The 25,988-nt window shown below is 42.4% G+C and overlaps 1 protein-coding gene across 1 annotated transcript in view; it reads left to right on the top strand.

The window, feature by feature from the left end:
• Window positions 1–25,988, top strand: part of LOC8032364 (MAM and LDL-receptor class A domain-containing protein 1) — a 235,723-nt gene that overhangs the window by 165,746 nt on the left and 43,989 nt on the right. The window contains exons 46-48 of the mRNA XM_040206373.3: window positions 184–332; window positions 2,142–2,226; window positions 24,503–24,658. Of these exons, the coding sequence (XP_040062307.2) occupies window positions 184–332; window positions 2,142–2,226; window positions 24,503–24,658 (390 nt within the window). The remainder of the gene's footprint in view (window positions 1–183; window positions 333–2,141; window positions 2,227–24,502; window positions 24,659–25,988) is intronic.

Genomic DNA, 25,988 nt, shown 5'->3' with positions numbered 1-25,988 from the left:
GGAAACGGGTTTACTTATAAAAGAATTACACGCACACAACGCAATCCTGTTTCCATAATGAAACAAAAGTATCCTTCATTTAGAGGTTTTAGCGCAGTTACTTGGTCGACGCAGAAAATCCTAATATCTTCACTTTAAAGCAAACAAAAAATTGTGAACTAAAACTTTTCTTATTTTTTGTAGCCAATGTATCCCTGTGGTTTGGAGTGCAGAAAACGACCACGTCTGGATTGGTTTACCGCAAGCGGTTCGCCCTCCTAAGGGGCAGTGAGAGCAATGGAACCTGGATTAAGATGTCAGTCAAGGTTGGCAACTGGTATCCTGGTGTCAGGGTAAGCTTTTTTTGCAACTTTGAGACCATTCTAAAGACCTGTGACTGATAAAAAAAACGTTCACAGTGTCTGCCTTTACAAGCCGTTTATTTAACTTTAAGCATTATTTCTGCAGTCGCCGAAACCTTAAGAAACGTTGGGAGTAACTTATTACCTTCAACATTCTTGCATCGTTATTTGTTCATCGGCTTTCTTATCCGCTAAGTTTGCAATAAATCATTGGCGGCGGATTGATGTTAAAATTCCTAAAACACGCCAAGGACTTTGTTTCTTAATCTCTCAGTGATTATGGTGATGTGAGCAAGAGATGGACTTGGTTACAATTTCACTTTAGTGCTTCCGGAATTGCTTCCACTCCATTACAATTAAGCTACATTAAAAAATGTGTGCGTTTACCAAATAAATAGAGAAGCAATGTTGGCCACGTGTGACCGACATGCCTGTTAATTGTGCGATTTTCTTCTTCTGTATGTTATTTTTGTGAGAACCTCCTATCAATTAAATTTGATCTTGAAGATATTCTGAAATTCAAAACGACGACGTAAAAGAGTGCCAATGTAGTATAAATGTTCATATTACTTTTTGCTACTTGTAAGTTTGACACACGTGCGTCAAATTTACGATAAAATTTGACGCACATGCGTCAAATAAAAGGACAACTCTAAAAGAAATTTCAGGGTTGTCCTATTATTATAATTTAAGGCTAGAAAGACACCATATTGATCGGATACGTGTGGCATCAGAAACTATGACTGGCACGCCAACAATTATTGGAACAGATTATTTATTTATCAGTCACCACCATTGACTCTTTAATCAATTTTTGATATCAGAATATTTCGATTTTCCAGCCACCGTCTTCTGAAAATTTTAGTTGCTCTTCGGTAACTAACATAAACCCTTTGATCATTCATTCTACAAAAATCAATCAAAGTTGTTTTATTTATTCATCAGTCACCACCTTAGAGTGTCTGATATTTCGTCAAATAGCATCAAATAATTTTATGCTATTCAACACACACAGTCGAAATATTTGATGGTTCATTACGTTATACTAATATTATTTTCATACGCATATTTTCAATTTAATGTGAGATTTTATTGGGAACCTTGATTTAACCGCTGCTTTCCTGTTAAAAACTATTCTGCTCAAATGTTGTTTCTTTACTGTTATAAATGAGGGTTATTTACCGCATACTTTATTTGAAAACAGCGGGTCTATTCCTATTCCGGCGTTTTTTTTTCTTTGTTTTTTACCTACTCAATCTAATTTTTCTACGGGATACAGTGGCATGCTAGATTACCTGTGCTATTTCTAGACTGCTAGATTTTGGAATACTTTTCCCGGCAGGCCATTTATTACCTTTAAATTTAAAATAACTATGCAGAAAACGGCAAAGGAAGGTTGTGCCAAAACCAACCTTCAAGTTGTGTCGCGTTCTTCTGTGGGCAGATGTAAAATGGTGAATGATTTATAAGTCGAGCAGGCATTCCTGAAAGAAACAGTATTTTGCGCGTTTATTTTTTTTTTGCTCAAAATGTTTCAGTACTTTTTTTACGCCATCAGACTTCTTGTAACCCGTCGGGTGCAAGCTGCACCGCTTCCAAATAAAAAAAAAAATGACGTTACGTTTTTAGTGTTGTTTGCAAAGCATCTCAGTCTCGCAACAAATTTGAAAATTTAATAACTTTGCGAAAAATAAATATTGTTATTTGTAATTTTGGTTCTTAGTTCAGGTTTGTCGGATAATCCATTGAATCAATTTTTAGTTAAATCAAATAAACTCTAGTTTTTTCCGGTTTTTTCAGTTCTACTTCTTGAGTGATCAGAAACATGCCAGTATCGATGGGATCGAATACCGTGACTGCCACCCAGACACGCGGAGCGACACCTGTAAGTAAACACGACTTCTTTAATCACAGCTGGAGGTTACCGTGTATTTGGTGTTCGTGTTTCGGCAGAAACGTTTAACGGCTGCTCCCTATTTTATAGTCTGATAAATAATTTATGAACAATATCTATGTCATGTGATGCTGTTATTGTTTATGTAGCGACCGTTTGCCTTACTGCAGTAGGTCATCCGAAGAAAAACAACCACGGGGAAAATTTGCTTTTGTTTTATATAAAAAGTACGTAGGCTTTGTATGCGAATTTGTCGCTACAGTTTACGACAGGATATGGGACATTTTGACGTGAACAACTTTACCATCTTCTAGTGCACTGCAGTCTCTTGGAAGAGGTTAACAATTTATTCTTGGGCACAGTAATTATGTCTATGTGGTGTACAATATTAGTAAGATTTCACTATCGTTTCGGGGTTAGAAAACCGAATTTTACCGTGCAAGGTACAAAAAGATTCCTAGCGAGATCAAAATCATCTAAACCAAGAAGAGGTTTCTACGTCTTATTTTGGACTCTTGAAGCCGACATATTGTGCTCATCTTTATCAAAATATTCGTTCAAAACTTAACGATTATCGAATCGAGTACTTTTACATTTCATTGTCATGACCTCAGTCTCCAGCAAAGTCGAAATTCTTGAACGGAGGTAAGTAGAACTGCATACCTCGTTCCACTCGAGTCCGGCTGTAGCCGACCATACCATCCGGTGGATAAAATCGAGTAGCACCAAAAATGCGCAATCATGGCACTGGTTTTCTTCGTGGAATTGCAAGCATCGGCTCAACAGTCGCAGAAAAAAGTGCGGGGATCAGGCCGCGTTCACCGTGCGCAATTGGCTTAGCCGTGGATAGCGAATGCGCGAAGACGATGGGCGCCATGACGATAGACTTTTGGCGCGGCTTGACTGAATATTCATCAGATCCTAGCGTTGACCGTGGTGGGACTTGGAGTGAAACCAAGTATAGCACCAGGAAGATGGCAGGACAACGAAAGTGCGGCGTCACTGTGACTCGGCATATTCCTGTTGCTGGGTTCGGGATGCACTTGTTTGCACCTCATCTTCGCCCAACGAGCTTGAGTATCATTTTAGAGCGGTAAGCTGAAACGCACAGTCTGCGGTGGAAATGGCACCCCCGCCTCCCGGTTGCCACCATTTTCCCTGTTTGCCACGTTAGTGATCACGTGACGTCTAGATGGCTGCGCCTAGAGGTGGGCCAGATCAGACTGGCCAGATCTCGGTCAGCAGATCGGCCCACTGGGGCTGATCGAGTGGGTACGAGTTACTCCGGCGGATCTGGTCACGTGACAAGACAGAGTAACTGAACGCAGGTAAGCTCTCGAACGCCAATGTACAGAACCTTTATACCCTAAGAAATTTTTGGAACACGGCCATGCTGACCCCGCGATCTGGCTAATCTGATCACGCCCGCCTCTGGGCGCAGCCATCTTAACATCACGTGATCACTAATGTGGCTAACGGGCAAAATAACGGCAACGGGGGGGGGGGGGGCGCCATTTTGGCCGCTGGTTAACCACTCTAAGTTTACTCAAGCTCGTTGCCTTCGCCCCCTTTTTTTCTTTTTCTTTTTTTTTTTTTTTGAAACCGCCTTGCTTTCTTGGCGCTGGCTTGATTCCATCTGGGCGCGCTCTAGCCTGCCGGCAACAGCCAGGCGGCGCTAGCAAAGTGAGAGCCGACAGTTATACCCTGTCTCGTTGTAACTTGGGGTTATGAAGTATAACATGATAACTCCATCACAGTATGGATTTATAAAACGCAAGTCGACAGAATCTGCCTTACTTGTCTTAAAAGAATTTATTTTACAAAGCTTTGAAAACAAAAATATGGTTCTTGGAGTCTTTATAGATTTCACCAAGGCGTTTGACTGCCTCAATCATAAAATTTTACTATCGACATTAGATAATTATGGGATTCGAGGGCACGCTTTGCAGCTGATAAGATCTTATCTGGAGCATCGAGCGCAATATATTTATATCCAATTGGAATTCTTCCACTATAAAACCTATTCCCTCTGGTGTACCACAGTATATTGGGCCCCTTCCTCTTTAACATGTCCGTGAATGATATAGTCAATATTAATGTAAGCGCAAAATTTGTAAACTATGCTGATGACACGAGCATACTGTTTTCTGCAGATGATCCTGATCTGTTATTCGATATGGCGAATCGGGCCCTGTCTAGGTTATAAACGTGGAGTCATTACAACGCATTACAAATAAATGTAAATAAAACCAAAGCCGTGCATTTTCGTCCTAAAAATAAGCTCGTTACCATTACCAAGGACATCGTTTTGAATTCAACCAAAATCGAGATTGTGAATTGTTTTAAACTCTTAGGTGTCACGTTTTCTGAAAATATGTCGTGGGAAAGTCATATAAACTCGCTTATTCCAAAGCTATCCCAAACTGTGGGCACGTTAAATCGTCATCGTTATATTTTACCAACAAGCGTTAAATTATTAATATATAATTCTCTATTTTATTCTCACTTAAATTATTGCCATTTAGTTTGGGGAACAACAACTTTAACAAACCTAGAAAAGTTACATGTATTGCAAAAAAAAGCACTGAGGGCTATAGCTGCCGTCTCGTATGATTTTCACATAGCTGGCTTATTTCAGACATTTCGCGTCGTAAACGCGCATACATTATATGATTATAGGTTTAGCACTAGCCTTAAAGTAGAGCAACTTAAAGACACAACTTTTTAACAGATCTTGGAAATTTATCAAAAAATGTTCATAATTACCCTACCCGAGGTGCTGAATGTTGGGAGGTGGCTACATCAAGAACAAACTATGGCAAACAAATGCTTAAATACACTCTCCCTAATCTACTCAATTCGTATAAGACTACAAGTATAGATTGGGATAAGTTATCCCTAAGATAAGTAAAATCATCTTTTTTCTCTAGCAGCTGAAGGTAGTTGCCTTTCTTTGTAATCTTTGTGACTAGTTTTTGCATAATTTTATCTCTGCTGTCTGTCCTGCCTCAATGTAAAAAAAGGGGGAAAGAAATCTAAAAATTGTTTTAAAATGTGTGATAGCGACAATCATTGTACATTTTTTTTTTCTCCTCTGGAATATCGTTTTTTCCGGCTCTGTTGCTGCTTTCTGTAGGCGGTCAGGAACCCGTCAAGCTGTACCTGACAGCTTTTTTCCCTGATCGTCACAATCCTATAGTGGAAAATAAACATTATTATTATTATTATTATTATTATTATTATTATTATTATTATTTAATGTTACCTTATCCAATTGCTCTATATTCTGTTTAACTGAAACATGGTTGTGTTCTAGCATCGGCTCCTCCGATTACTTCCCTCCTTGTTTTGAGGTGCACCGTCGCGATCGTGATTCTACCCCGCGGAGCAGAACGGGAGGTGGAGTGTTGGTCGCAGTCGACAGGCGCTACCGCTCTAGGAGACGCGAAGACTTAGAGAAATTTCCCGAGAGCGTATGGGTCGAGATTGAGGCTGCAAAGGGAGTACGCGTTTTAATCGGTTTATTTTACCTCCCTCCCCAGACACCGCCAGATGAATTTTATAGTTGTCTTGTTGGCATAGAGAATACAGTGAATGACTTACAGGGATGCGAAGTCTTAATCTTGGGGGATTTTAATGCTCCTGGAGTCAACTGGCCGCAGCTTGATGTTTTTACGGACAACTTTTACTGCAGGCAGAAAGGCACCCAGCTCTTAAACTTTTCTTCTTTCCTAAATCTCAAACAACACAATAATGTTCTGAATCACCAATTTAATGCTCTAGATTTATGCTTCTCAAATATGGACAGCGTGCGTGTAGCACGGGGTGAACTGCCATTAGTTCCTCAGGATACATATCATCCTGCACTTGATATTGTACTTTCTTTCGAGAATTCCTCTGTTCGTGCTAATTCTGGTGATTCCCCGCCGCACACCTCATATAATCTGTCGGCAGGGGACTATGTCGGGATGCATCATTACCTCACGAGTTTTGATTGGGCATTGATCTTGGAGTCGCCTGATGTGAATGACCAGGTCATGCTCTTCACGCAAACTGTTCGGAAGGCCATGGATACTTTTATTCCGTTAAGGACAGTTACTAAATCTCGCTTTCCTAACTGGTTTTCCAGTGAGCTAAAAACACTACTGAAAAGAAAGGACTTCTTTCACAGGAAGTTTAAGAAAAGTGGCCTTTTAAAGTGGGAGGTGGAATTCAAGAACTGCAGAAAGCAATGTAAGACGGTCCTGGATCGCGACCGCCGGGCTCATCGTTGCTCAGTGGAATCAGATCTTGTCAATAATCCGAAGAAATTCTGGAAGTACATTAATTCACGTTCTGGGAGGCATATAGAGTCGAAGATTGTCCTGGATAATCACGAGAGCGATTTGAAGTCCGTGCCTGAGTTATTTGCTGAGCATTTTAGGTCCGTCTACAGGGATAGTACGCAGCGTTCTGCACCTGTGCTGCCTCACTTAGATGGGTTTGGTGACTTGTTAAGTTGCATTAATGTTGATGAAGAGTCCGTACGATCCTGTATTAAGAAAATGAGAGCAACATTATCAGTAGGGCCCGACGGCATTCCCTCTGCGATTCTCAAAACGTATCACGACATATTCACGCCGGTACTGTGCTCTATATTTAACAACTCGTTAAGGTTGGGAACCTTTCCTGAGACGTGGAAAGTCGCTGCTGTTGTTCCAGTCTTAAAGTCGGGAAAAAAAGGTGATATTTGTAACTATAGACCTATTTCTCTTCTCTCTCCATTTTCTAAGCTCTTTGAAATGGTAGTTCATCAATTCCTGTCTTTCAAATTTCGAAACTTAGCAATTCCCAATCAGCATGGTTTTATGAGCGGCAGATCAACAACTACCAATCTCGTTAGCTTTATGTCTGCTGCATCTCGTGTAATATGTAACAGAGGTCAGTTGGACGTTGTCTACTTTGACTTAAGTAAGGCTTTTGACGTAGTCAATCACATTATTCTTTTATCCAAACTTTCCTCCTATGGAGTATGTGGCTCAGTACATGACTGGTTAAAAAGCTACTTGTCAGAGAGAGAGGCATATGTCCGGGTTAACAACATGAACTCTTCGTTGTACAGGACTCGCTCTGGCGTTCCTCAGGGATCTGTTTTAGGACCCCTTCTGTTCACAATTTTCGTAAATGACGTCTCTTTTGCTGTTTTAAATTCTTCATTCCTGCAATATGCTGACGATATAAAAATTTATCGAGAAATAGTTACTGAACGTGATTGTGCTAAGCTCCAGGAAGATGCATGTTCTTTCTACCGATGGTGCTCTGAAAATGACCTTCTCTTGAACCCGTCCAAAACCAAGGTCATGACGCTCTCTCGGAAAACTCACAATATCTCTTTTGCATATAATATTCAAGGAGAGACTTTGTCTCGAGTAAGTGTAATGAAAGATCTCGGAGTCATGGTTGATTCTGGGTTGCGTTTCTCTGATCACGTTGGTAAACTGGTTAACTCGTCTTTGCGAATGTTGGGTGTTGCCTCTCGCTTAACCAGGGAGTTCAAAAACCCGACGGCTTTTATCACGTTATACTGCTCGCTATCCAGGTCACAGTTAGAATATGCCTCAGTTGTTTGGAATGGAATTTCTAAAAGTCACTCCTTGGAGATCGAACGTGTGCAAAAAAAGTTTGTCTCTATCTTTAAACATCGCTACATAAAGGAGGATGTTCACTGTTTAACATATGAGTCTGCGGTAGAGCGTGTTGGTTTGCTTAGCTTGCACCGGCGTCGGGAGAACGCGGACTTACTATTTTTGTTTAAAACGCTGCATGGACTCATCAATTCTCCGAGCCTGTTATCTGAACTGTGCCTTAGGGTCCCACGTGTGCCTACTCGTCTTCTGTCATCTTTTTATGTTTCTAGAATGTTTAGTCCGGTAAACCCAATTGTGAGAATGGCTCAGCGTTTGAATCATTACTCTGAAAAACTTGATATTTTCAACCCTTGCTACAGGACGTTTGTCCTTTCTATTAAAAACTTGCCCGTGCAGGATGAGCATTGCTGAATTGCTTTGTTATGTCTGAATGTCGTCATCTCCATGTCGTGTTTTCTGGTGGTGCAGTTGTTGTCCTTCGGTCTTGTGTTCCGTCTCTACTGTTACTGCCTCGTTTTTATTTCATTGTACTAATTACTCGTGCACTGCCTAGTATTATGCTAAAAATGTATCTTATTTTCTGCGGAGATGTGTATAGTGTGTTTTTTTGTTTTTTGTTTTTTTTATCCACCAGTGTACCAGCACCAAGACCTCAGGGTTGTTCCTGGGCACTGTATAATAAAGATTGATTGATTGATTGATTGATTGATTGATTGATTATTATTAGTATTATTTCTGGCTTTGACAGGCCCGTGTATCTGCTTTGTTAAATGCGTGTTCCAATAAAAATGTATTATTATTATTATTATTATTATTATTATTATTATTTTTATACTAACTGATTGAAGAAACCCATTCTTCTTTAGACTGGAATGGGTTTCTTCAATCAGTTAGTTCCACGGACATATACCAAAAGTTCGCTCATGTTATTAATATGTTTTACGTTCCCTCAAGAAAAGAAATCTGCGTTAAAAGACGTCGGCCTAATCACTACTGGTTGAATGCAGACATTTTGGCGGCAATAGCGGAAAAGAATAACTTGTGGGCTCGATATAGGCGTTCGCCTAGTAATACTGTACTTAAATCGAACTATCAAATTTGCAGAAACATGGTAAATGCTATGATTCGCTCGGCAAAGCGAAAGTATTTTCATAAAATATTTTCAGAGTCTCGCTCGAACATGACACAGACTTGGATTCTCGTCAATGAGTTTCGTGGCAACCCTTCTACAAGTTCTGTTGATAACGTTTTGAAAAAAAACTTCGGTCCAAATCTTTCAACTGTTGTAAGAGATTTCAACAGTTTTTTTGCGACCTTTTCTGGTAAAAGCAGAGATTCTTCCATCACTTTCAACAATGTCGTCGCAGCTTCTGCTTTTCTTCCACCACTCAATGATGTCGACCTGCACTCGTTACTGTTTAGTTTCAAGTCTTCCAAATCTCCAGGCATTGACGGCATCCGAGTTTCCGATCTCCGCAGAAATTATGAGATTATCAAGCATGTATTGCTTCATATGCTGAATGGCTTTATTGAGAGTTGCGTTCTTCCAGATGAACTAAAAACTGCCATTGTAAGGCCCTTATACAAAGGAGGTGGAGCGAATAAGATTGAAAATTACCGCCCAATTTCTATATTACCAATTATTGTTCAAATCCTAGAAAAACACGTATTCCAAGTTATGTCATCCTTTCTAGACGTGCATAATGTTCTCTCACCTAGTCAGTTTGGTTTTATTCGGGGAAAAGGTACTCAACCTCTGCTGGAAGACTTTTCTGATTTACTCTTTTCCGGTTTTGAAAGAAATCTTGTAAGCTGTGCCCTTTTTTTAGACGTATCGAAGGCGTTTGATACGGTCAGCCATTCAGTCCTCTTGAGAAAGCTGCATAGCTACGGCTTTCGTGGCCCGTTTTTTTCTTTTCTGTCCAATTACCTTTTAAATCGCTCACAGCTTGTAATTGCAGCTGAGTCCCGCAGTCCGCGAACAATGCTAAGAGCAGGGGTACCCCAGGGCTCAATTTTGTCTCCACTTCTATTTAATCTGTTCGTTAATGATATTTCAACATCTCTCTCTGAAGCCAAGCTTTATCAATATGCGGATGATACCGTAATAGTCACTCGACATCTTAATTTTGAAAATGCCGCCCGCTCACTACAGTGTGCTGCGACTACAGTCATGGACTGGTTTCAGCGAAACCTTATGGATGTTAACGTAAATAAGACTAAACTTATCTGTTTCCATAATCCCCTTAAATACGTGCGTCTGGATTTCCCTTTTGTTTTACATCACTCAAAATGTGTATCATGCAAGTGTGTTTCATTGGAATATGTTGAATCTGTCAAGTACCTTGGAATTTTATTTGACTGCGGCCTAACTTGGAATGCTCAATTCGTGTCGCTTTGTGCTAAGCTAAGGAGTGTAAGTTGTCTTTTATATAACACCAAATCGCTTATGCCGTTTTCTGTACGTAAAATAATCGCCCACACACTGGCATATAGCGTGTTAAGGTATGGGATTACAGTGTTTGGGAACTGTTCTACCCAGTGGCATGGTAAAATAGATAGCATTTTAAAAAATATTTTGAAAAGTGTATCTTACGGCTTGCAAATACCTGACGACAGTGACCTGTTTAATTTCCTGCAATTCCCATGTCTCAGAAGTCTTTTTACTCGAACTGTTGTCCAACGTTACTTCTGGTCTGATGATTTCAAGAGAAAAAACGTACCTACTCGTTCCCTTCGTTTTCAAGAAACATTTAAAGTCCCTTTTGTTCGTACTCGATATGGTAAGAATACGCGCGAATATTATGTGCCTGAGACATTTAACAATTTGCACTCTGAAATTCTGCAGGCTAATTCTTTGAGCCAGCTGAAGAAAAGTATGAAAGTTCATCTTTCTGGAGGAGAGATTACATAATGCTTATATTTAGTTGCGTATGTATTTGTGTACATATTATTCATGTTTTGTGCACTCCTAACTGCTTTATTCTTGATTTTCTCGTCCACGTTCCTTTATTCTTGCGAATTTTTGTACTGACTTTGTTCTTGGTCGTTTCACAATTGTGTCTATATTTACTACGTTTGCATTTGTGTATATATTAGTCATCCTGTCTTGTGCACTCCTAACTGCTTTATGATCGTTTTCTTTCCCGTTTTCTGCTTTCTTTGTTCTAATTTTTTACTAACTGTGTTCTTGGACATTCAACCTCTGTCTCTTTCTTTTTTCATTTTTTTTTGGGGCGGCGTCACACAAGCCACCGTTGGCTTTGATTGCCCCCGCACTCCTGTATGATTTTATGAATGTTCCTGAATACAAATTTATTATTATTATTATTATTATTATTATTATTATTATTATTATTATTATTATTATTATTATTATTATTTTTTTTTTTTTTTGTTAATGATGTTTCGACTGTGATTCGTCACTCTTCATTTCTTCAGTACGCAGATGATATTAAGATGTTTATGGAGGTACGAGAAGACCGAGACTGTGTTTTGCTACAGAGAGATGTTGATGCTTTTGAAGAATGGTGCCGGGGGAATGACCTAAAGATAAATAGCTCTAAAACGAAAGTCGTGTCGTACACTCGTAAGACACATAACATTGTATTCCCATATGTTATTCAGACAGACCTTTTGGAACGTATGAACAGAATCAAAGATCTTGGCGTAGTGTTTGACAGCACCTTAATCTTCTCCAGTCATGTGGATCACATCGTGAACGCAGCTCTACGCACGCTCGGTAGTGCGTGCCGCATCACTAAAGAGTTTATTAACCCCTGCACATTTCTTATACTCTACAGTGCATTGTGTCGACCACAGCTTGAATACGCTTCTGTTGTATGGAATGGAATTTGTGCCACAAATTCCTTGAAAATAGAACGGGTTCAGAACAAGTTTCTTTCCATCTATAGACATCGTTGCTCAGCGCGCATTGTACCCACCACTACTGATGTCCCTGTCCCTGTTCAGCGTAGCGTGGCACTACCTACCCTGCTTCGTAGGAGAGAACTTGCCGATATCTTATTTTTATACAAACTTGTCCACGCCGTCACTGATTGCACGGTATTGACGTCAAGAGTACTCTTAAAAATTCCTCTAAAAACAACAAGGCAAAATGCGTCCTTCTGCAACAGGCGTCTACTCAACCTCCACGATCCTGTGTCCAGACTTGGGCATACTTATAATTCTTCTTTTTCTGAAACACTCGACATATTTAACAATAACACGCTGCAGTTTGTAAAAACGTTAAAGGCCATCACTTAAATTAGAACTGTATGCACTAACTTGCGGCGTTCACGCCGAAATTCCCCACTTTGAATGCATTTTTTTTTTCTTTCTTTCTAGCAATTGGTGTTGGCGGTAGTACCCTTAAGCTTATCGTATGTTGTGACTTTGTGTTTACTTTTTATAATTTTTAAGTGTATTTTTCTAGGGCTTGTCCGTTGTTTGTGTTGTCCGTACTATTGCTTTATACCCTGTTCTGCCTTACATGTTAACACAGTGCACCTGTACCAAGACCGCAAGGTTGTTCCCGGGCACGAATAAAAACATTGATTGATTGATTGATTGATTATTATTATTATTATTATTATTAGCGACAAGCCCAACACTAAATACAAAGATGAGTAACGTCGATTTGTTTTACCAGAATGTCCGTGGCCTGCGGACGAAAGCTGAATGTTTCTTTGCCAACACTACTCTATCTAATTACTCAATTGTTTGCTTAACGGAAACTTGGTTATGTCCTAGTGTTAGTTCCTCCGACTACTTTCCGCCTTGTTTTGATGTCTACCGTCATGATCGTGATTTCTCTTCCCGGGGCCGAGTAGGAGGCGGTGTATTGGTCGCGGTTAACAAACAATATAGTTCACGAAGACGTGAGGATCTGGAGAGATTTCCTGAGTCTCTGTGAGTTGAAATTGAGTGTTCTAGCAGAGAACGTATTTTAATAGGTTTGTTTTACCTTCCTCCTCAGACGACACCAGATGATTTCCAAAGATGTCTTGCTCACATTGAAAATACTATTAATGATTCACAGGGGAGCAATATCTTAATCTTGGGGGATTTTAACGCTCCAGGGATTAACTGGACACAATTCAATGTCCTTACTGGCAACTTTTATTGTAAACAAAAGTGCAACTATCTCCTCAACTTTACTTCCTTTTTAGATCTTAGACAGCACAATAACATTCTAAATGACCAAGATAATGCTTTAGATTTATGCTTTTCAAACACGGACGGTATACGTGTGGCTCGAAGTGAACTTTCTATGGTTCCTGAGGATAGCTATCACCCTGCTCTTGATGTAGTTCTTTCTGTTTTTGATCCTCCGGTCCTCAGTCCCTCTAATGGTCCTTCCCCACACACATCATATAAGTATTCAGCGGGGGACTACACTGGAATGTATCACCATCTTTCGGGTGTTGACTGGGCTTCTATCCTGAGTCGTCTGATATCAACGGCCAAGTATATCTCCTCACAACTGTTGTTCAGGAGGCTATGGACATGTATATCCCTCTTAAAACGTCTAAAAAATCTCGCTTCCCTATCTGGTTCTCTCGTGAACTCAGAACGCTTTTAAAACGGAAAGATTTTTTGCACAGGAGGTTTCAGAAAAGTGGTCTTCCGAAGTGGGAAGTTGAATTTAAAATTTGCAGAAAGCGATGTAAGAAAATTTTAAACCGTGATCGCCAGGCGCATTCTAACTCGGTGGAATCAGATCTTGTTAAAAATCCCAAGAAATTTTGGAGGTACGGTAAATCGCGCTTGGGGAAGAATATTGAGTCCGAAATCGTCTTGAATCAGCATAGCGACAGTGCGAAGGGCATGTCTGAGTTGTTTGCTGATCACTTTGCGTCAGTTTACATTAATAATAATAACTGCTCCTCATCTATTTTTCCTCACTCGGACGTTTTTGGCGACTCATTAGGTTCTGTGGTTGTCGATGAGGAATGTGTTAGGCTATGTATTAAGAAAATGAAACCCACATTGTCTGCAGGTCATGACGGGATACCCGCTGCAATTGTTAAGGCTTATCATGAATTACTTACGCCTATACTGTGCACAATTTTCAATAACTCCTTGACGTCAGGGATATTCCCTAACGACTGGAAACTGGCAGTGGTTGTTCCGGTCCTGAAATCTGGAAATAGTGGTGATGTTCTTAATTACAGACCGATTTCTCTTCTCTCTTCTTTTTCCAAACTTTTTGAAATGGTGATCCATCAATTTCTTTCCTTCAAGTTTCGTAGTATAGTCATTCCTAATCAGCATGGTTTCATGTCCGGCAGATCGACATCCACCAATCTCGTATCTTTTATGTCTGCTGCCTCTGAAGTAGTTTGTAATAGAGGTCAGCTTGACGTTTTTTTATTTCGACCTGAGTAAGGCATTCGACGTAGTCAACCACGACATCCTCTTATACAAGCTTTCTTCGTACGGAGTATGTGGTTCGGTATACAATTTGTTAAAAAGCTATTTGTCTGATAGGCAAGCCTACGTCCGCGTCAACAATACTACCTCGTCCTTGTACAAGGCAAGCTCTGGAGTGCCTCAGGGATCTGTCTTGGGCCCCCTCCTCTTTAATATTTTTATAAATGATGTCTCTCGAGTTATATTAAATTCTTCATTTCTGCAGTACGCTGATGATATAAAACTTTACAAAAAAATATCGACCTTAGAGGATTGCATCGCGCTTCAGAATGACGCATATTCCTTTGGTCGTTGGTGTTTAGACAATGACCTCCGTTTGAATCACTCTAAAACAAAAATAATGACATATTCTCGCAAGACCCATGATATATTCTTTCCATATAGTTATCATGGCGAACTGCTGTCACGTGTAAGTGAACTGAGGGACCTTGGAGTTGTCTTTGATTCAACCTTGAGATTTGACACTCACGTCATCAAAGTGGTTCAATCGGCCTCGCGCACGTTAGGTGTCGTGTCTCGCATAACGAAGGAGTTCAAAAGCCCGTCCGCTTTTTTTACGCTGTATTGTTCCTTAGTTAGATCCCAGCTAGAGTACGCCTCGGTTGTTTGGAACGGCATTTCCAAAACCAACAGCTCATCTGTCGAGCGAGTCCAAAACAAATTTATTTCTATCTTTAAATATCGTTACCATGAGAATGGTAATCCTTGTCTGAACGGTGTGTGTAACTCGCAACTTGTCAACTTGTTGAGCCTCCAGCAGCGTCGGGTGAAGGCAGATTTGTTGTTTTTGTTTAAGACCCTGCACGGCTCGATTAACTCTCCCAGCCTTCTGTCCGAAGTGAGCCTCAGAGTTCCACGTGTGCCTACACGGCTCCAATCATCTTTTTATATAGCTCGACATTTTAGCAACTTAAACCCGATCCAAAGATCGGCGGAGTGTTATAATCGCTACTCTGACACAATTGATTTTTTTAACTCATGCGGGAGCAAGTTCGGAAATGCTGTTCAAATCTTCCTCTTGCAGGAAAAGGGCTGATCAGTTGAAGCGCTGATGTAGTATTTGCTTTTTGCTCTCACACCTGGTGATGTCTCTGTTTTGTGCTTTTGATTTCCCTTGTTAATCTTAGTGTCTTTCATACTTGTTAATATTTTTATTCTCAGACTGGAGAACTACGTTCTCCTTCTGCACTCGCGTGTATGCGTGTTTGTATGTGTGTGTTTTTGCTCATTTTTTTTAGTGTGCCAGCACTAAGACCAATTGGTTGTTCCTGGACACTTTAATAAACATTGATTGATTGATTGATTGATTGTTATTATTATTATTATTCTCTTATGACATTCAGTCAGTTCTTTTGACACGTGTGAATGAAATCAAAGACCTTGGAGTTGTATTTGATAGTACATTACGCTTTTCGAGTCATGTTGACCATATTGTGAGCTCAGCTTTACGTACGCTTGGTATCACGTGCCGCATTACTAAAGAGTTTAATAACCCTAGTACTTTTGTGACACTGTACAGTGCTTTATGTCGACCACACGTCGAGTATGCCTCTGTTGTATGGAATGGAATCTGCGCGACAACCTCGGCTAGAATCGAACGTGTTCAGAATAAGTTCTTATGCATCTACAGACATCGTTTCTCGTCGCGCAATGCGTCCACCTCAAACGATGATCCAGCAGTCCCAGTTTAACATAGCTTGGCATTGCCCACCCTGCGGCGTAGGAGAGAACATGCCGACATCCTATTTCTGTACAAACTTATTCATGGCATCACTGACTGCACATCATTGATATCAAATGTGCGTTTGAAAATTCCCGTAAAAACTACAAGGCAAAATGCATCCTTCTACAATGCTCCCGTAACTAATCTTCACGACCCCGTGTCGAGAATTGGGCACACCTATAATTCCTCTTTTACAGACTCTATTGACATATTTAACAATAACACACCGGAGTTCATCAGAGCGCTAAAGTTCCTCACCTAAATTTGGCTTCCCATTTTTTGCACCTGATTAAGTTGCTCAGAACCAATTTTTATACTCTCGCTTTCCTTTCCTTTCGCTATCGTGGTGGTATAGCCTAGCGAGTTTATGTGACATATGTGATCTTTTTTAAGTGTTGTGTTGCTTACTATTTGTTTGTTGTGTGTAGTGTTGTTTTTCATGTTTCCTGAGTGCACCTGTACTAAGACCGCAAGGTTGTTCCTGGGCACTTCAATAAAAACATTGATTGATTGATTGATCGATCGATCGATTGATTGATTATTATTATTATTATTATTATTATATTTGTTGTTATTCTTATTATTATTATTATTATTATTATTATTATTATTATTATTAGTATTATTATTATTATTATTATTTAGCAATTGGTGTTGGCGGTAGTACCATTAAGCTTATCGTGTGTTGTGACTTTGTGTTTACTTTTTATAATTGTTAAGTGTATTTTTCTAGGGCTTGTCCGTTGTTTGTGTTGTCCGTACTATTGCTTTATACCCTGTTCTGCCTTACATGTTAACACAGTGCACCTGTACCAAGACCGCAAGGTTGTTCCCGGGCACGAATAAAAACATTGATTGATTGATTGATTGATTGATTGATTATTATTATTATTATTATTATTATTATTATTATTATTATTATTATTATTATTATTATTATTATTATTATTCGGTGCGCGTAAATATTAATGTACGCGCACCGAATATAGTTGCAAAATCAGCAGTAATTGAGCAAAAACTCTCCGACCATTACTTCGTGGCATCTCAACTTATGCCACAACTCAATGTTAAACCACCGAAAGAGACATCAAAAATAATTGAAATAATTGATCGAACGAAGTTTGATAACTTGGTTAGGACGAATGATTGGAACATTTTGTTATCTAGTGATAACTTTGACGACGTTTACAGTAGGTTTAGAGATCAATTTTGTGCCTTCAAGATACAAGCAAAAAAGGTCATCACTGTGAGGAGACGTCGGAACGAACACGACTGGCTAACTGATGACATTCTGTTAGCAATTAGGTCTAAAGATGCCCTTTGGGCACGATGCCGACGTTCTCCAAAAAATTCTCAGTTGAAGACAGAGTTCCGCAGTACACGAAATCGTTTAAACGCGCTGATACGTTCGGCAAAAAGAAAATATTTTCGAGATAAATTTTTTAAAGCAAGGTCAAGTATATCACATACCTGGTGTTTGGTGAATCAACTACGAGGCATGGGGATTAATAAATCAATTGATCACACACTCGAGAAAGCATTCGGTCACGATACAACGCAACTGGTTGAGGACTTTAATACGTTCTTCGCTAAATTCTCCGGAGTAGCCCGTGATGACGCTCTGTTTTCGGCAGGGACTGTAGACTCAAATGCTTCTTCGGCTTTCCTTCCTCAGATGACGGAGCTTGATGTTAGAACTGCACTTTTCAGTTTTAAATCAAACAAGTCCCCTGGTATAGATGGAATCAATGCAGAAGACCTACGGAGAAATTATGATTTTATAAAGCACGTACTCCTTTATATGTTAAATGGTTTCATTTCCAATGGGAAAATTCCGGATGATTTGAAGAGTGCCTTAGTAAAGCCTTTATTCAAAGGTGGAGAGCGTAAAAAACTTAACAATTACCGTCCAATTTCAATTTTACCTTGTATAGTCCAAATTTTGGAAAAACATATCCTTAATACTATGACGTCGTATCTAGATAGCTTTGATATTCTATCATCTAGACAATATAATTTCGTTAGTGGCCGGGGTACCCAACCACTTCTGGAAGATTTTTCTGATGAACTGCATCTTGCTTTTGAAAGGCGTCAAGTCGCATGTGCACTTTTTATTGATGTGGCGAAGGCATTCGACACGGTCAGCCATAGCATTCTACTTAAAAAATTACATAAAATTGGATTCCGCGGTCCATTCTTTTCTCTACTTCAAAACTTTTTGAGCGGCCGTACACAAGTAGTCTCTATAAACAATAGACGAAGCTCCAAGGTAAATTTAAAAGCTGGAGTCCCCCAGGGATCTATTTTGTCACCTCTTCTTTTCAACGTGTTTGTCAACGATATGTCCAACGCTGTCTCCACATGTAGGCTATTCCAATACGCTGACGACACGGTGTTGCTCTCGCTCCATCTTGATTATGCTACAGCAACGACGCTACTTCAAAAAGATACGTGCTGCTTACTTGACTGGTTTAAAAGAAATTGTCTTGAGGTAAATATATCAAAAACTAAACTTATTTGCTTTCATAATCCCCTAAGAATCATAACATTTGATCATCCACTTTACATGCATACGTCTGACTGTGCAGACAGCAACTGCTGCTCAGTGCCTTATGCAGATCAGGTTAGGTATTTAGAAATTGAGTTTGATAGTGCTTTGTCATGGATTCACATGTCTTATATCTGTAAAAAACTGAGAAAGGTGTCCTGCTTACTCTATAATACAAGATCATTAATTCCTATATCAACCAAAAAGATGATAGCTCAAGCGTTAGCGTACAGTGTTTTAAGGTATGGCATAACAATTTTCGGGCATGGGTCTGTGATATGGTGCCAAAAAATTCATTCAATTTTGAAAGGAATGTTTAAGAGCATTGTCTACTGTTCATCGTCACAAACTGAAGAAGAAAAAATAACAACTTTAGGTTTGCCACTATTCCATGCTTTATTCATTCAGACTGTTGTATTGAAATATTTTTGGAACGATAACTATAAAGAGCCTCACACAGTGTCTAGATCACTTCGTCGGACCGAACGCTATAAAGTGCCTTTTATCACCACGAACTATGGAAAACGTGTTCGCAATTTTTATGTGCCTTCAACCTTCAATGACTTGCCAGAAACCATATATGGTGTGAACTCTCTAAAAGAACTCAAACAAGTGCTCAAAGATTTCAATTGAACAACACAACTATGCGTGAGTGTGTGTGCGCGTGTATGGTTTTTATTTCTACATATCCATCTATAGCATCACAGTGTAGTTATTGAACCTATGTGTATGTTTTTTTTTCGTCATATTTTATTTCATTCGAGAGCAGATACTAGATGATGAGCTTGATACTGTTTGTGTGTGGGGATATTGTGACTATGACCTGTAGGGTGCTGTCCCACAAGCCTTTACTGGCTTTGACAGACCCGTGCCTCGATTTGAAGAAATATCTACCCAAATAAATTATTATTATTATTATTATTATTATTATTATTATTATTATTATTATTATTAAGAGGGTAAACGACATGTGAACGACATGTCCCACATTTCATGCCGACGGCTTTGATATGCGTTACATATACGAGCGCAGCGCACAGATATCGGAGCGTGACGCAGTGAAAAGTCTGATAGCTCTTCGCACTAAAAGCGCACTCCGGTGTTAAGTAGTCACCTTCCGATTGGCACGGCAGGGCCGTAACTTCCGACGTACTGACATGTTATGTGATCACGGTATCCTGGCCTACCCAGTATTTCTTGCTTCAGACAATAGGCCTCGCAAGTGGGCTCATTTTCGTCTTCTGCGCATGAGAAAGGAAGTAGCGGTGACGTCAGAACGCCGAGCCCTGATTGGCTCATCGCGACGCCCTATCTGAGCGTCGTCTGCTCCTTTGCAACGTCGTATGCTCGCAACGTCGTCTGCGTCTGTCTTAGACGCCTCGCAGGTGGGCTCATTTTCGTCTTCTGCGCATGAGAAAGGAAGTAGCGGTGACGTCAGAACGCCGAGCCCTGATTGGCTCATCGCGACGCCCTATCTGAGCGTCGTCTGCTCCTTTGCAACGTCGTATGCTCGCAACGTCGTCTGCCTCTGTCTTAGACGCCTCGCAGGTGGGCTCATTTTCGTCTTCTGCGCATGAGAAAGGAGGTAGCGGTGACGTCAGAACGCCGAGCCCTGATTGGCTGATCGCGACCCCCTATCTGAGCGTCGTCTGCTCCATTTGCAGCGTCGTCTGCGTCTGTCTTAGACGCCTCGCAAGTGGGCTCATTTTCGTCTTCTGCGCATGAGAAAGGAAGTAGCGGTGACGTCAGAACGCCGAGCCCTGATTGGCTGATCGCGACCCCCTATCTGAGCGTCGTCTGCTCCTTTGCAACGTCGTATGCTCGCAACGTCGTCTGCGTCTGTCTTAGACGCCTCGCAGGTGGGCTCATTTTCGTCTTCTGCGCATGAGAAAGGAAGTAGCGGTGACGTCAGAACGCCGAGCCCTGATTGGCTCATCGCGACGCCCTATCTGAGCGTCGTCTGCTCCTTTGCAACGTCGTCTGCGTCTGTCTTAGACGCCTCGCAAGAGGGCTCATTTTCGTCTTCTGCGCATGAGAAAGGAAGTAGCGGTGACGTCAGAACGCCGAGCCCTGATTGGCTGATCGCGACCCCCTATCTGAGCGTCGTCTGCTCCTTTGCAACGTCGTATGCTCGCAACGTCGTCTGCGTCTGTCTTAGACGCCTCGCAGGTGGGCTCATTTTCGTCTTCTGCGCATGAGAAAGGAAGTAGCGGTGACGTCAGAACGCCAAGCCCTGATTGGCTGATCGCGACCCCCTATCTGAGCGTCGTCTGCTCCTTTGCAGCGTCGTCTGCGTCTGTCTTAGACGCCTCGCAAGTGGGCTCATTTTCGTCTTCTGCGCATGAGAAAGGAAGTAGCGGTGACGTCAGAACGCCGAGCCCTGATTGGCTGATCGCGACCCCCTATCTGAGCGTCGTCTGCTCCTTTGCAACGTCGTATGCTCGCAACGTCGTCTGCGTCTGTCTTAGACGCCTCGCAGGTGGGCTCATTTTCGTCTTCTGCGCATGAGAAAGGAAGTAGCGGTGACGTCAGAACGCCGAGCCCTGATTGGCTGATCGCGACCCCCTATCTGAGCGTCGTCTGCTCCTTTGCAACGTCGTATGCTCGCAACGTCGTCTGCGTCTGTCTTAGACGCCTCGCAGGTGGGCTCATTTTCGTCTTCTGCGCATGAGAAAGGAAGTAGCGGTGACGTCAGAACGCCGAGCCCTGATTGGCTGATCGCGACCCCCTATCTGAGCGTCGTCTGCTCCTTTGCAACGTCGTCTGTGTCTGTCTTAGACGCCTCGCAAGTGGGCTCATTTTCGTCTTCTGCGCATGAGAAAGGAAGTAGCGGTGACGTCAGAACGCCGAGCCCTGATTGGCTGATCGCGACCCCCTATCTGAGCGTCGTCTGCTCCTTTGCAACGTCGTCTGTGTCTGTCTTATACTTCGTTTCAGCTTCGGTCCGAGCGCGGCCGATGTTATGAGCCGAAGGGCCAATTAAACAGCGAAAGAGGCACAACGTCATGGCGTGCTCTCTGCAGTTGATAGGACCAGCCGGTATTCGCCGTCTCTCTGTGCGTGCTCCGGCGTGCTCCTCCGCCGGCTAGTCTTATCAAGCGCAGAGCACGCCATGACGCTGCGCGTTTTGCGGTGTTTGATTGGCCCTTCGGCTCATAACATCAGCCGCGCTCGGACCGAAGCTGAAACGAAGTATAGACGCCTCGCAGGTGGGCTCATTTTCGTCTTCTGCGCATGAGAAAGGAAGTAGCGGTGACGTCAGAACGCCGAGCCCTGATTGGCTGATCGCGACCCCCTATCTGAGCGTCGTCTGCTCTTTTGCAACGTCGTCTGCGCCTGTCTTACCTTTCCTGCGACTTTTGAAAGTCGAGCAAGCTCGGCTTTGCCTTTCAGAGAGGGCAGACGAAATAACTCGGGCGGTAGTACGTTGTTTTTGTTTAACATGAACTAGCACACGCGCATCAAGGAGGGAAGTCAAAGGACTCACTGGCGAGGTGTCCCGAAACGCTGAGGTTTGTTTGCTAAGAACCGACAGGTGAGCGTGTTAGTGTCCGCAAGTTCCCTCCCACAAACTTTTTCCCTCCTTTCGTGTGCGGCGAGATTCCTCACCCTTTAGCGGCGTCGGCGGGTCGGCGCTGTTAACGTCGTCTGCTTTACGTCTGCTAGTCAAAGCGATGGCTGCTTTACCTTTCCTGCGTCTGTCGCAGATTCACCGCTTTTTTACCGGCGAGAGTCACCGTTGCCTCGGAAAACAAGGAGATGACAAGAGGAAGAGATTGACCTCTTAATCTAAAACTGAGGTCAGCGATCAAAGTATAAGACGGGAAGGGTTCCCAAGGGTCGCGCGGGCATATTCCATTCAGCACGCCAGCCGGTCATGGGCAGACGGTCGCCGAGTCGGAGTGCCTGCTAGGCCTATCTGCCGTGCTCGCTTGGTCGTTGTCGGTGGAATCGTGGCCGTTGGAGCTTTTCCCGGGTGTTTGTGGATCCAGCGTTCTTGTTCGTCGTGGTCTGTTTCAAGTACTTCTTACTTTTTTCTTGCTGCTTGAAGTCGGGACGCGTGAGACGCGCACGTAGAAAAATAAACGTCCGTTGGTCGTCCCGACCGCGACGCTGTCGGCCATGCTGATTTGATCGTAAGAAGTGCGTAAGACAGCTTCGGAGCTGTCGTGGGATTTCGTCGTAACCTGTGCAAAACTTACGAAATTTTCGTTTCGTGAATACGAATTAGTTCCCAAGTTTTGTCTTACGCATATTTTTGGTGCAAGATCGTTTTGTGAACCCTCCGCAGTTCCGAAAGTCGCAGGAAAGGTAAGACAGACGCAGACGACGTTGCGAGCAGACGACGCTCAGATAGGGGGTCGCGATCAGCCAATCAGGGCTCGGCGTTCTGACGTCACCGCTACCCTGCGCAAGAAGCAGACGAACTTGTCCTCCGCATAGGATAAGCGGCGCCAACAGAGTAATAGCTCACTTTTGAACGATGCGGCCGCCACTCCCAGGCATATCCAATGCTTCTTGCTTGAGTCGCTGGATAGCGCCAAAGTAAACATCATTGCAGGTTGCCTTAATACACGCTTGCAAGTATGCATCCTCTGGGCGCCACAATCTTACCACTGGTGTGGGTGGGTCGTCTGATGTCCAAGTATAGCTGAGGCCGTGGGTACGCCTCAGCAATGCTTGACTATAACCGACCTGCCCACACTATCGGAAGGATGCCGACGCCCTGACGCCGTATACCTGCAAAAAAAGTATATAAACCGTGCTAATTATAGCCTTGTGCGCGCTGCCATTTTTGTCTACTGGGCTGTGGAACGCGAACTCGAGCGTTACGCTCGGACGACAATGATCAAGGTCATATAAGCAATATAGTCCCGTGAAGGGTATTTTGCTAACATAACCTTGACGTCGGGCTGTCGCGTGATATATTACCTTGTTACGTGACGTCACATGATATCATGACGTCATGTAACAGCGTGACGTCACATTAAATCAAAACGTTGTGTGGGACTGCAACGTCACATGACACCCAAACTTGACGTCAAGTGAGTGATGCAATGGTTCCACGTGATGAGGCAGTCACGAGGTCACGTGACTTTAAGATGACGTGTGACTCTGTGACGTCACGTGGCGTTGGACACACACGGCATGTGCCCAGCTCATTTTCACACATTCTGTGCTTCTCTAAGGTTATCAGATAGGAAGTCATGTTTCTTAGGTGTGTATATGACTTTGCGTCATGGGGTTTCACATTTTTTAAAGCGATTTTAAAGCGACGAATAAAGCGGTTAGCTTTCTTGAGCTCTTAAGGCCACTTCAAGATATGTTTCTGGCCTCTTATTTTTCCCGCTAAATTTATCGGGGAAATCGATATCACTTGATGTAACATGACCTATGCACAAGATCAGTTCCCACGCTAAATTTAGCGGAAAAATTGACTTCAAGTGACACGATGTCACCTGACCTATACAAAAATTATTTTTCCACATAGGTTTAGCGGGAAAATTGACGTAATGTGTCCTTAATACCAATGCAGTTTCCCCGTTAACTTTACTGGGTAAAATGACGTCACGTGGTGTCACGTGACCTATGAATAAATTCAGTTTCCACGCTTAGCGGGAAAATGTGAGGTGATGTGATTTCAGCACGAATTCAATTTCCCCGCTAAATTTAGCTGGAAAGCTTACGTCACGTGACTTGATGTTCGTGCCCTCAACACCAATTCATTTTCTCCGCTAAATTTAGCGGGAAAAATGACATCACGTGGCTTGAGGTTACGTCACCTACCCACAAATTCGGTTTAGCCGCTAAATTTAGCGGGAAAATTGACCCGTGACTTGCCGCGGCTCTTTCAATCATCTCTGCAGCTAATCGTTTAATTAGACAGCAACATAGTTGGTTCCGTCCGAAATGTTTTTATTTTCTCTCCATCAGACGAAGAGGAGTTGCACGTAAGCTGTTCGTTTGAGCGGGACGACGAGTGCGGGTGGTTCCCTGAGAACGAGGCGACAGAACTCGACTGGGTCAAGTACGCCGGCGGGATCCTTAGTCGCCGCTGGCTGCCCCCTTATCTTGACGTCGGGCATTCAGGTACGCTTTCTTCTTGTGCACGTACTATTTATGTTGTGTGTATCTTTAGACAGCCGGAAGTTATTCAGCCAAAATAGGCCTATGCTGTCTCAGCTGCAGGGCTGGCGAAATTACGTTTGTGTTAGAAAATTACGTTACAACTTACTTTCCCAATTACTATGATATGTAATTCATATACATTACAATGCACCACGGTGTAAACGTAATTCATCACACTAGCGAATTACTTTAGAAAAATGGCATTAGTTTCAAATTACTTTTTTCTACTAGAAATGTTTCTGAACTCCCATTCTGGGCTTGCATGTACTTATCTCGTTCTGTACATTCCGAGCAGTGAAGATAGTGCAGAGTTTGTTCGTACTATTTGTAGTACCAGAAAGTGTGTTAGTGAAGTACAACTGCTAGCCTGAGATGTTTTACGAGCATCACGAAATAGTGATACACGACCCCACGCCGGTGCAATGTTCGTCCAGATCGAAACGCGCAAAGGTGGGGATTGAACTTAGAAGTCCTAGGTTCTGCAGCACGAGCTTTCGCTCCATGCGCTGCGAGGCCGACCTACACATTCGTCTTCTGTAGGGAAGAAAACTGGTTTCCAGTTTCCTTGTGTTCATTCCCTCTCGCCCTCTTCTCGCCCCCTCTTCCCACAACAGTGACTCACTGAGCTACTCCCCACAAGAAGGAGGAGGATCTCCCTCTTTCTCGAATGGAAAGTAGGAATTGAGGGAGAGAGAGTTTTCTCCTTTCTGTCTTCTCGTCGGACCTTAAGACACGGCACCGATCCTTCCTCTTCCGCACGTAAAGATACAATGATTAGGTTCGTCGTTTAATTTAGAGAAACCACACAGGCATCCACATTCGAGTTCAGTTTATGCTGGGCTAGAATAAAAGGAATGTACACTTTGAAAACTAAACAAAAACAAACGCAACCCTTAAGTAACCTGGGTATATTTTACTCAATATAGTACAGTAAACTTTCGGTAGGTGAGAACGGGTGAAAATTGAACCCACGATCCCTGGGTTCAACAGCGCGAGTTTTCGCTCCACGTGCTCCGAGCTGATCTGCGCTACTCAGCCATAGGTCCCACCGATTCCGTGTAATATACTTCGTTTCACCTAAAGTTCAGACGCAGCCGACGCTACGAGGTAATGGGACCAATCAAACGACATCAAAAGCGAAAGTCACTGGTCCTTCCCTGTACATGATTGGTGTGGCGATTATAGAACCATTACAGAAACATGACAAACACGATGATGGTGTGTTTATGACGTTTGACTGGTTCCATCAGCTCGTGGCGTCAGACCCATTCGGACTTGAGGTGAAACAGAG

This window comes from Ixodes scapularis, unplaced genomic scaffold (genome assembly GCF_016920785.2).
Source record: "Ixodes scapularis isolate PalLabHiFi unplaced genomic scaffold, ASM1692078v2 PGA_scaffold6__148_contigs__length_123643588, whole genome shotgun sequence".
Classification (NCBI taxonomy): domain Eukaryota; kingdom Metazoa; phylum Arthropoda; class Arachnida; order Ixodida; family Ixodidae; genus Ixodes; species Ixodes scapularis.
This window is presented reverse-complemented; position numbering and strand designations above follow the sequence as displayed.